General features: G+C 39.2%; 1 protein-coding gene across 1 annotated transcript in view; it reads right to left on the minus strand.

The window, feature by feature from the left end:
- ralgapa1 (Ral GTPase activating protein catalytic subunit alpha 1) overlaps positions 1-12673 on the minus strand; it is a 92112-nt gene that overhangs the window by 29943 nt on the left and 49496 nt on the right. Inside the window, 3 exon segments of the mRNA XM_063908578.1 lie at positions 6770-6928; positions 11140-11295; positions 12108-12231. Coding sequence (XP_063764648.1) covers positions 6770-6928; positions 11140-11295; positions 12108-12231 — 439 coding nt within the window.

Consider the following 12673-nt stretch of genomic DNA (forward strand, 5'->3'; position numbering starts at 1 on the left):
ACATGCTACTTTTCCCATCCACCTGACATTTATTGTGCATATTATTCACAAGGAACTCTTACGCTTACAATGATTCCGCCACTTTTAAACAACCTACGGGTGCATTTAAGAAGGCCGGAGTGCAATCTTGCACAAACAACGCTATTTAAAACAACATTTAGCTAGGTAGAGAGCAAACATTTTCTCTGAATTGGAACGTTAGCTACCTTTTAATCATTATTTTCTTATGCTAATTGTTCGAAGCTATACGTCTTATTAGAATAATTTCTTACATAATCATCCTTACTGACGATCAAGAGGCACTTTAATTTATATTCTACATATTAATGGTAAAGTTTTTCTTTCATATTTTGTAGCTAATGCGTTGGCTCCTTCACATAGAAAAAGAACGCCATGTTTATTCAAACCATGCTGATGTTTTAGTGTAGATTGGATGAATGACGTAGCTTTATTTTATTGACTCTTTAATACTGTCATTTACTGGGTGTGTTGGTCAATAAATACTTCAGTAGCAAACTGAATTTTGGCAATAAAGTGATACAGTGATGATGTTTTTTTGAAGGCTAGGCCAGAAGTTAGCATCGGAAGGGCTCCCTTGACAAAAAGCAATAGGATTTCCCCCATTGGATTTATTAACACTACTTTATTTCGGAAGCTTTGAAGTAATCGGCAGAGGTAAAAACCCAAGGCTTTAAACAAACTACAGCACGGTCGCATGGCTGCGCACCACCAACGCCAAGCTACAGGCAGTCATATGCGGCGTTATGACGTTCAGAAGTTTATTCATTCACTTGTTAGCAATCGCCATTTTTGTGACACATAGTAACTCCAGACATTCAGGAGTAGGGTGGTTACTGACATATTTGATGTTGTACAAACAAATGTGTGACTCTTCAGATTGTGTTAAGCCCGATAAGGGCTTCCTGGATTCCAACAGACTCGGCCGCTTCCCCCCATTAAAAAAAAAACCAGGGAGACAAATGGAGAAAGATCATTTGTAACCGGAGGTTAAAAAAAAGAAAAAAATGATTAAACAAGAAAAAAGAAATAGATGACTAGGTGAATTAGGTGAATTAAATAGGAAAAGTCGATATATTTTTTTGTTTTAATTATAATTTTTGATTACTTTTCAGTTTATAATAACGATGAAATAATGAAAGTAAATCATGTATTAATACAACACCATGTGCATGCATAAAATTGACACTGTTACCCCCTTACCCCCCACACCTCATGTTATTGTCCTGTCCTGTTTGAGATGTGTGTGACCAATGTCCTTGTACTTATGTATGTCTTTGAAAGTGTATAACAAAATGTAAAAAATAAAAAGGATTGTGTTAACCCCAGACCTAATTTCAGGTTTCTAACCATAAATGAACAAGAAAAAAAACGTTGAGATAAGGAACCAAGGAAGTGTTAAAAAGTAAACTAATTTCCGGGTTTTAGGACTCATTATTGCACAACTCTATTGGTTAGGCCTTAAACACGTCTTCTGTATGCTTCATTTTGGCTTTTCTCTCTAGTAAAAATCTGACCTCCATTGAACAGTTTGATCTCATTTGGACCAATGCAACTGCAGATTAACTCCATGCCAGATACGTTGTGTTCCACTAATGGAAGGCCCGAGATGAATAAATCCTTATTGTTGTTATCTTTGGCGTCATCTTACTGTAAAGGAGTCTGGAGGGACGATTAAGAGAGATTTAGTTCTTCTCTTTTGGGAAGAGACTCACCTGAAGGAGATTGTTCTGAGTGACCTTTCCCAAATAATACTGAATCCACTGCCAATAAAAAGTCTCCTAAAGAACTGCAAATCTAGATGTTTTTATGAATAATCTGTAAGAGCCACTTGGTTTTACTCAACCAAGCTTGACAAGTCAAATGTAATTCCAGTTATTGCTTGTGGAATCTAGCAAAGACAATAATGTGAAGCCTTTTTATTGAATTTATTCGTAGACCAGGTCTTTAAGCTATGACCGAATGCAGCGCTTTAGGACGACCACACACAGAATACATCTTATCTGACTTGTGTTTTTTGATAATCCAATCGTTTTTGCTTTGTAGAATGAATGAAACAGAATGAAATTATGTTATTAGTGCTGTGGTATCTATGTCATACAGAAAAAGCAGCATTTGATTGTGTTAGGTCTCTGTTTGAAATGGAATTATGCGATCAGTGCCGTGGTATTAATGTCTGTGTGTTTTACACTGATACAATAACCAGAGCAGGGAAACGCACGGTAACACTCTCTTTAGGATTGTTCGTCCAGCTGGGTGCATCTGTAACATCTGCTACAAAACAAAATTATAGAGCAAAACACCAGCAACCCAACTATTATTTCATTATTCCTTGGCAAAGCTAGGATCCTGATGATATGATATAACAAACAAGACCACGACACCATTGTTGTGAATAACACTAATGTGCACTTTATAAATTAGTAGAATCTACTTTGAATTACTTTTCATTTTTGAATTTTATATTTTTTGAGCATGTCCTTTTTGGAGTATAAAACACTCCTCCTCACTTACAAGTCTCTCCATGCCCTCGCCCCCCAGTACTTATTGGACCTCCTCCATCCCTACACCCGCATCTCGGAATCTGCGTCCACTCGCCTCCGAAATGTTGGTGACAGGGCGTTCAGTGTTGCTGAACCCTCCCACCCTCTGGAATGCACTTCATGCAGAGATATGCTGCCTCCCTGGACATTTTCAAATCATCATTAAAATCTCACCTGTTTACCATGGCCTTTGACCCCTAACCCGTCAGTCCCCCTGCTTCCAATCCCACTGCTACTTATTGAATTTTGTTTGTTTACACCATGTAAAGCGGCCTTGGATCCCTTGAAAGGCGCAGTAAAAATGTAATCTATTTTTATTTTTATTATTATTATTATTATTATTATTATTATTATTATTATTATTAACAATTGTATTTTATAATTTAATTTTTTCTGTCTATCTTTATTTTTGCTGTAACAATGTAAATTTCCCCTCATTAGGGATGAATAAATGTATTCTGATTCTGATTCCTAAGTGCCACTTGGAAGAAATTCCAACGAGGAGGAGGAGGAGGAGTAGTAGTAGTAGTAGTAGTAGCAGTAAGAGTAGTAGTAGTAGTAGTAGTAGTAGTAGTAGTAGTAGCAGTAGGAGTAGTAGTAGTAGGAGTAGTAGGAGTAGTAGTAGCAGTAGTAGTAGCAGTAGTAATAATAGTAGTATAGTAGTAGCAGTATTAGTAGCAGTAGTAGTAGTAGTAGGAGTAGTAGTAGCAGTAGTAGTAGCAGTAGTAATAATAGGAGTATTAGTAGTAGCAGTATTAGTAGCAGTAGTAGCAGCAGTAGGAGTAGTAGTAGTAGCAGTTGTAATAATAGTAGTAATAGTAGTAGCAGTAATAGTAGTAGTAGTAGTAGTAGTAGTAGTAGTAGCAGTATTAGTAGTAGTAGCACTAAGAGTAGTAGCAGTATTAGTAGTAGTAGCAGTAAGAGTAGTAGTAGTAGTAGTAGTAGTAGTAGTAGCAGTAGTAGTAGCAGTAGTAATAATAGGAGTATTAGTAGTAGCAGTATTAGTAGCAGTAGTAGCAGCAGTAGGAGTAGTAATAGTAGTAGCAGTTGTAATAATAGTAGTAGCAGTATTAGGAGTAGTAATAGTAGTAGTAGTAGTAGTAGTAGTAGTAGCAGTATTAGTAGTAGTAGCAGTAAGAGTAGTAGTAGTAGTAGTAGTAGTAGTAGTAGCAGTAGGAGTAGTAGTAGTAGGAGTAGTAGTAGCAGTAGTAGTAGCAGTAGTAATAAAAGTAGTATTAGTAGTAGCAGTATTAGTAGCAGTAGTAGCAGTAGCAGCAGTAGGAGTAGTAGCAGCAGTAGGAGTAGTAGTAGTAGCAGTAGTAATAATAGTAGTAATAGTAGTAGCAGTTGTAGTAGGAGTAGTAGTAGTAGCAGTATTAGTTGCAGTATTAGTAGCAGTAGGAGTAGTAGTAGTAGTAGTAGTAGTAGTAGTAGTAGTAGTAGTAGCAGTATTAGTAGTAGTAGGAGTAATAGTAGTAGCAGTAGTAGTACTGGTAGTAGCAGTATTAGGATTATTAATAGTAGTAGCAGTATTAGTTGCAGTATTAGTAGCAGTAGGAGTAGGAGTAGTAGTAGTAGCAGTATTAGTTGCAGTATTAGTAGCAGTAGGAGTAGTAGTAGCAGTAGCAGTACTGGTAGTAGTAGTAGTAGTAGTAGTAGTAGTAGCAGTATTAGTAGTAGTAGTAGTAGCAGTAGGAGTAGTAGTAGTAGCAGTAGTAGTAATGGTAGTAGTAGTATTAGGAGTAGTATCAGTAGTAGTAGTAGCAGTATAAGGAGTAGTAATAGTAATAGCAGTAGTAATAATAGTAGTAATAGTAGTAGCAGTAGGAGTAGTAGTAGTAGTAGTAGTAGTAGTAGCAGTATTAGTAGTAGTAGGAGTAATAGTAGTAGCAGTAGTAGTACTGGTAGTAGCAGTATTAGGATTATTAATAGTAGTAGCAGTATTAGTTGCAGTATTAGTAGCAGTAGGAGTAGGAGTAGTAGTAGTAGCAGTAGTAGTAGTTGCAGTATTAGTAGCAGTAGGAGTAGTAGTAGTAGCAGCAGCAGTAGGAGTAGTAGTAGTAGTAGTAGTAGCAGTATTAGTAGTAGTAGTAGTAGTAGCAGTAATAGCAGTAGCAGTAGTAGTAGCAGTAGTAGTATCAGTAGTAGCAATAGTAGTAGCAGTAATAGCAGTAGTAGTAGTGGCAGCAGTAGTAGTACTAGTAGTAGTAGCAGTAGTAGCAATAGTAGTAGCAGTATTAGTAGTAGTAGTAGTAGTAGCAGTAATAGCAGTAGCAGTAGTAGTAGTAGTAGTAGCAGTAGTAGTAGCAGTAGTAGCAGTAATAGCAGTAGCAGTAGTAGTAGTAGCAGCAGTAGGAGTACGAGTAGTAGTAGCAGTATTAGTAGTAGTAGTAGTAGTAGCAGTAGTAGCAGTAGCAGTAGTAGTAGTAGCAGTAGTAGTAGCAGTATTAGTAGTAGTAGTAGTAGCAGTAATAGCAGTAGCAGTAGTAGTAGCAGTAATAGCAGTAGTAGTAGCAGTAGTAGCAATAGTAGTAGCAGTATTAGTAGTAGTAGCAGTAATAGCAGTAGCAGTAGTAGTAGTAGTAGTAGCAGCAGTAGTAGCAATAGTAGTAGCAGTATTAGTAGTAGTAGCAGTAATAGCAGTAGCAGTAGTAGTAGTAGTAGCAGCAGTAGGAGTACTAGTAGTAGTAGTAGTAGTAGCAATAGTAGTAGCAGTATTAGTAGTAGTAGTAGCAGTAATAGCAGTAGCAGTAGTAGTAGTAGTAGTAGCAGTAGTAGTAGCAGTAGTAGCAATAGTAGTAGTAGTAGTAGTAGCAGTAGTAGTAGCAGTAGTAGTAGCAGTAGTAGTAGCAGTAATAGCAGTAGTAGTAGTAGTAGTAGTAGTAGCAGCAGTAGGAGTACTAGTAGTAGTAGCAGTAGTAGTAGCAGCATTAGGAGTACTAGTAGAAGTAGCAGTAGTAGTAGCAGTAATAGCAGTAGCAGTAGTAGTAGTAGCAGCAGTAGGAGTACTAGTAGAAGTAGCAGTAGTAGTAGCAGTAATAGCAGTAGTAGTAGTAGCAGCAGTAGGAGTACTAGTAGCAGTAGTAGTAGTAGCAGCAGTAGGAGTACTAGTAGAAGTAGCAGTAGTAGTAGCAGTAGTAGTAGTAGCAGCAGTAGCAGTAATAGTATTAGTAGTAGTAGTAGTAGTAGTAGTAGTAGTAGTAGTAGTAGTAGTAGTAGTAGTAGTAGTAGTAGCAGTGGCAGTGGCAGCTGCAGCGGCAGCAGCAGCAGGAGCAGCAGCAGTAGCAGTAGCAGTAGCAGTAGTAGGAGTAGTAGTAGAAGTAGCAGTAGTAGCAGTAGCAGTAGTAGTAGCAGTAGGAGTAGCAGTAGCAGTAGTAGCAGTAGAAGTAGCAGTAGTAGCAGTAGGAGTAGTAGTAGTAGCAGTAGAAGTAGCAGTAGTAGTAGTAGTAGTAGTAGTAGCAGTAGGAGTAGTAGTAGAAGTAGCAGTAGCAGTAGCAGTAGCAGTAGTAGTAGCAGTAGCAGTAGTAGTAGTAGTAGTAGTAGTAGCAGTAGCAGTAGTATTAATATTTTCCTTCTTTTTTATCATCAAAAAAGATTTTTGGAATTGTTTTTTATTGATATCTTATATCAATATTGCATGATGGTATAGTCACAGTAAGAATGACATCATGTTTCGTTATCGTCTCGCACATATCGATGCACATATTTTGTCATTTATTTTCCAAATTAGTACTGATTAGCCCTTAACACAAAGAACCACCACCCGATAAGGATTTCTTTTATACTGTGGGTAATTGATTATAAACATAAGTATTGAAAACATTAAACTGTTGATCTTGCTATTATTTCTGAAAGCGAATTTAATGGGTCTACAACATTTTGTGAAAATCTATACAAGTTGTTTACATATTTCCCTACAGATGTCATGGCATGAGAGGGGAGATCAGTGGGGATCATGAATGACTGAAGCAAGTCTCATAAAAAAAGCAGATCCAGTAGCGCCATCCATAGAGCTGTGCCACTGTGCGACCGCAGGCACTGATTGGCCAATGAGTCACAATTACTGCAACAGGTGACGAGGGTCGTTCTCCCTGATTAGCCCAGAGGGGGACTGAATTATCCTCTTGGGTTTTAATGACACATTTAAATGTCCTGGAGGAACTTTCTCCCTTTGTTAAAGTATTCAGGGAACACTGAAACATTCTTACCTCGGGTTTCTTCAGTATGTGGATGGAATACATGTGGTTCTTCATGGGGTAGATGATGATTAGCACGTCTCCGAACTCGGTGGGGATGATCCCTCGCCGGTAGTCTCTGGAATGTTCCGACCAAACGATGTGGACTTCGTCATTACCCAGGTGTCTTAGCTGCAGGGTTCGTGAAAGGAAGAGACAAGAGGAATTACACCTGAATCAAACTGAAATAAACATCTGTTTGGTTTTGCAGCATCAACAACACACACACTCAGGGTCCGGTACAGTGAGCCTGATATTCATCATAAACCCAAGGCTCTTTGTGTGTACGTGCTGTAAAAAGGTGGCCCTGGGGGGTGATGGAGTGAAGATGGAGAGTGGACATGAAGACCGAGTGAAGCTCCGGAAAGATGGAGTATGGGCTGGAAGACAGATGGGATCAAATCTGGAGCTGTGCTATTCAGCGTGTGTGTGTGTGTGTGTTTCACAATCACTCAGTGGGCTACAGTCAGGGCCGCTGACAGCTCTGTCATTAACCTTGATGCCTACACACACACACACACACACAGACACACAGACACACAGACACCCACACACACTGAATAGCATTGTCTCACACCTTCAGAACCTCTGAGAGGATTTTTAACCCTTAAATGTTTTTTTAATCCTCAGGGGTTACAGTTATTTGAAAGGCTGTGTCCATGTGTAATATGGCTGAAATAACAGTGTAATATGTGTGATTACCTATTGAACAAATAAAAAATGATTGGCTACATAAAAGTAAAAAAGGCCAAAAAGCTGTCCACATTTCATTAGAAAGTGTACCAAACAATTTTAGTAAATGTCATTTTGCCTCTTTGCATACTTTAAAATTAGCAGTCAAACTGCTTTTCTGAGGCTGAAATAGTACATGTTTTTTTCATGCAATTTTTTGAATTTGGGATATTTTTCTTCGAGGACATGTTTTAACTAGTGACAGAGAACATGCTTACTGAACTTTTTTTTAATGTTGTTCACTCTATCTATATATCCTGTAGATTTAGATAATGCTGCATTTGCATATGAAACAGAACATTTCAGAGAACTTACTTATACATGAATCAAACCCCAAAACCAGGACCAAATTAATAAATTCAACACAAAATAATTATCTTAATTGAAGTTAGTTAAATGATTCACATGGTGCATGAGTTAATCATCATGCGGTAATGACACTACTTGAACTTTAAACAGTAATAAGAGGAATTTCTTTAATTTACCTGACCTCACCTCGACTAATGATACATGATATAATACGCAAAGGCTAAAATGTTTTTTTGATCTGACCAAAAGTAAAAACAGTTCTGCAATTAAAGTTAGAAGTTTGTTTTTTCCCTTATGATCAGTCGTTCATAATTCTTTGAATAAGAGTCTGAATTTGTGACAATAAATCGCAGAATTCCAACTTTATTCTCAGATTATCCCAAAACATTCACACGTTTCCCTAATCCTGTTTTGCAATTTATTTTTATGTTAATGGCGCTTACCCCTGGCAGTGTGTCACATTGAATCTGGTAACTGTATCAAATTTAAAGATATTGGTATCATGACCCTGAAGTTGTATTTTTGAATTTCAGACCAATTAGGTGGCACAGTGGGATCGAGGAAAGGTGGAATCTCTCTGCTGTGCGTCTCTGATTTTTAAATATTTAAACGATGAAGATGGGAGTGAAGTCATCTCTGATGCCACAATCAGTAGCTGTAATGCAGCTTTAATCCTTTTAATCGTGTTTCAAGCAGATGTAGTATGAGAGGAAACAGAACCCACAGCAAAGAGTGAGAGCTGGACAAATGCTGTGTGTGTTTTTGTGCTGGTGTGTGTGTAAGTGTGTGTGTGTGTGTGTCGCAGGGGGATGAATGCCTGCCAGTATGAACATGTGTATGTCTGTCACTTTAACCTGTTTGTGGACACATTTGTCAAACTGTGAGTGTTTGTAAGCCTGTACCGTGTGTGTAATGTGTGTGTGCGTCTGTGTCCGACGCTAACGCACATTTATAGCCGCGTGGTTATTTGTGCAGGCCGATGTGAATAAAGTCCTTAGTGGATGTGTGTGTGTGTGTTTGATGAGGCCATCAGCTGATCAGGGAGAGGGATGGTGTCGGACCAGGCGCTGATAATCCAATCAGGAGCCTGCAGCGACGTGATAGGCCGAGAAGCAGGAAGTATGATCTGATTAAAAAGGGACATTATGGCCATGTGCAGGGCGCCCAATGCCTGAGGGTTGACAGGTGTATGTGTACACACACACACACACACACACACACACACACACACACACACACACACACACACACACACACACACACACACACACACACACACACACACACACACACACACACACACACACACACACACACACACACACACACACACACACACACACACACACACACACACACACACACACACACACACACACACACACACACACACACACACACACACACACACACACACACACACACACAGGAAGGAGCCCAAACACGAACATGATTGCTGCTAAGAGTTATTGGAAACATCGGAGTGCTTTAGAAACGCTAACACGAACAGATGGGTGTGTGCAGCGACATATGTTCAATCGACGCTAAAATAGGGATTGGGAAGGAGTGAAACAAAAACACATTGAAAGGGAAGAACTTAAGCCAATTTTCTATCCAAATCTATCACACATTTTAAAGGATTTAGAGAAAATCTGCAAAAATGAATCCTTTATTCTTCCACTACCATTACACGGCTTGTAGGGCAGTGTACAAAAAAGGTCTTCAGCATGGCCTCCGGAGAGTCATGTGACAAATTCAAACACTGCTATTGATTCATGCCTCCTTTTCAAAGTATGCTTCAAAACTTGGGATGTATTGTGAGATTGTAAAAGGGCAAACATGGGTGCATGCCTAGAGGCAACATCATACCATAGAGGGTTAAGGATTGGTTCAACAAGATTACCTACGCACTAAGGGTCAGAATAGAGCCTGTTTTATAAAAAAAAAGCCTGGGGGAGAATCGCAATACAATTGCTCTGCTGGTCCAAAACCGGGTCATGATAATATATGTCTGCAAATATGTAGTTTTCAGATCAGTGAAATCCAAACGCACATACGTCACATACAGAGAGGGACATATCCTTATAATGAATCGGCAAGATCAATACACCCTCGGACCCTCAAATGCCCACCCACTGATTCAGACTTGCCTCCTGATCCGTGTATCAGGATTTTTTCTAGAAAAATAAAGTATGAGGGCGCTAACGTCACTGGCCCGCTCACTTTCCAGTGAAAATCCTGCATTAGAGTGAAGAGGAAATAATAGTGTCTTCATGTCTTAAAGCTGCTGGGTCATAAATTGCACCTCAAACATCAAATAAATCCAGAGTTTCTTTACTTCCTCTCCAGAATAAAGGAGAGTAAAAGAAAGGATGGAATTCAGAAATCTCAGTTTCAGTGTCAGCCTGCTGCTTGCCACTCGTCCTCCAGCAGACCCACCGGACATCCATCCCCTATTTATCCTCCGTAAAAACAAAGCTGTCTCTGCCGTCTGACCAGATATCTGACCCCATCTTCATATTTCTGGACTCATTACACCGTTTTAGACCAACAGAAATATTGTTTTCTGGCACCACTAACATTTTACGGGGAAAAGCTGCATTTTTTGGAGGGCGCAGCGCCCCTGTTACTCGGTTTGGACAATACCCTGTATGAGACTAAACTACATAAATGTTCCATTACTTCCTTATCTTCCAGGCAATTGCGCATTTTGGGCAGTAAATCCAGAAACATGTGTGGAAGACTTCTCATCTGAAGGGGGGAATATCAACGATAAAGTGGTACAAAATCTTCTGGCAGCCGGCAAAGAGCTGTCACAAGGAAGAGGCTGAAATTAGAGGCACCAACCTTCCACTGAGGATGGAATTAAATAATATATAAAATATATATAATATAGAAAGAAAGCCATTTGACTAAAAAGTCTTACTTTAAGGTGATAAATCTGTTTTCAGTGTATTTAAGCGAATTTTGGGCGTTTACTTTTTTTTCACACATTTTTAGGTTTTCGCTCAGGTTTTTAAAAGCCACCCAGAGACACAAGGAGTACGGAGGATTATTTTCACTAATAACCGTGTCTTTGCCACTACAGAGGCGCACTCGACTGCATTTCAGAAAGAGGGAAACGCAGCATAAGATTGGATCAGAGTGCTTGACACAGAAGAGATGTATTCATCCAACTGTCAAGCAAATAAGAACATTACGACATCAGTGTGTATACATTAGTAAGTGGCTATTCACATACCTGCACCGCGGATCTTAAACAGTGGAAACTTGTAAATTTTTTCTGAAAAGGTTAGCATTACCTTCTTGGTGAGGTTGTGGTCCTGGTCGTGGGGCATGCGGGTGGAGACGTGGTAGATGACCTCTGTGGTGGAGGTGGCATAGTAAGGCGTGGTCTGGCCCGTGCTGCGATTCCTCTGGAGGCCTCCCATGAAGCCACAGTGGGTGGTGAGGTCCACCTTAAGGGAAACACACACATCATCATATCAGGATTTGAAAAGAACATGAACTCCCTTTTGAGCTCAGTGCTGTCTTAAGATGCGTTCACACCGGACGCTATTTTGACTTTCACCTCGCGTTAGTTGTGCAAGTTTCATCGTGGCTCTCATACGTGTTGATTAAACTCAACTTTCGAGGAAGCGGGCCAAAAGTCCTAGCAACAGTTATGTTTTTCCATATTTCGTATACAAATGGTGACTGTTGAAATGTTGTGTGCCGTTAAGCCGCCGGTTGAGATAACTTGGCGAATGCTAATGTTTGCTAGCGGTAGATGGAATCAAGTCACAGATATATAATTTCATAACACACCAAGTTTGCCAACTTTCTCCCTACATTTCCTCCAAAACTGTTTTTTTAATTTTTGTCTCGGTAGACATATGGCGTTGGGAACCAAATATTTCCTAAAACACATACTGTACGTCATCGACGACAGAGGGAATCCCAACCCTGTGGCTTTCAGCGTTACGCAAATTTCCCGCTCGAGTTTAAAGAATGGAAGAATTAAAATATAAAGGAAAATCGGATTCTGAGCATCCAATGACATCATAGTTTTTGGCATAATTAGACATGGGTCAGATAACAAGATGCAGGCCTAAATGTCTTGCAGGTAATGTGGACACTTTGTAACAATAAATATGCAATTTTAGATCAATCAAGAAGGAAAACTGAGCATTCATTTATTTTTGGACCTCCATTGCCTTTTTTAGAGAGCAAGTTTTTTGTGAAAGGGTGAGATTAAAGGATGGCACATAAATGGTGGATGTGTTCTTACCTCCCAGCCCAGTCCGGAGACGAAGTCCTCGTACGCCTGGCTGCCCGCTGTGTTGGTGAGTATGGAGTGTTTGTCCTCTTGGCCCTCAGCCACATAAAACACAGCTATCTTATGAGTCTCCCGGCTGGAAAAAAAAAAGATGGAAACCAATAACTACCGGGAGGACATCTACTGAATATCATCTGCAGACAGTGGAATATATTAATCCAGTTGTGTCATGAGAAAAGGGGATATAGTATAACTGTTAGCAACTCTTTGAAGACTATTCGTTAGACTTTTGAAATGCATTTAAATGAATATTTCAAGAATGTTAAATGTCAAAACTCTTAAGGACAAAAATGAATAAAATAGGGTTGCGTGATTTAAGAAAATGTATTCATTGCGATTATTTTGACTGATTTTTTTTTAAGTATAAAAAGAAGAAAGTGATCAACCTGTGATTTTTTGAAGGGATCTGTAGCAAACTACACATTTCTTTTGAGTCTGGAAAATATGATTTTTAAGCCTAATATCTCCCGAGATCCAAAATACTTCATAAAAAAAAAGGTATTTTGACTCAAATTTAG

The sequence above is a fragment of the Eleginops maclovinus genome, chromosome 19 (assembly GCF_036324505.1).
Source record: "Eleginops maclovinus isolate JMC-PN-2008 ecotype Puerto Natales chromosome 19, JC_Emac_rtc_rv5, whole genome shotgun sequence".
Lineage (NCBI taxonomy): Eukaryota > Metazoa > Chordata > Actinopteri > Perciformes > Eleginopidae > Eleginops > Eleginops maclovinus.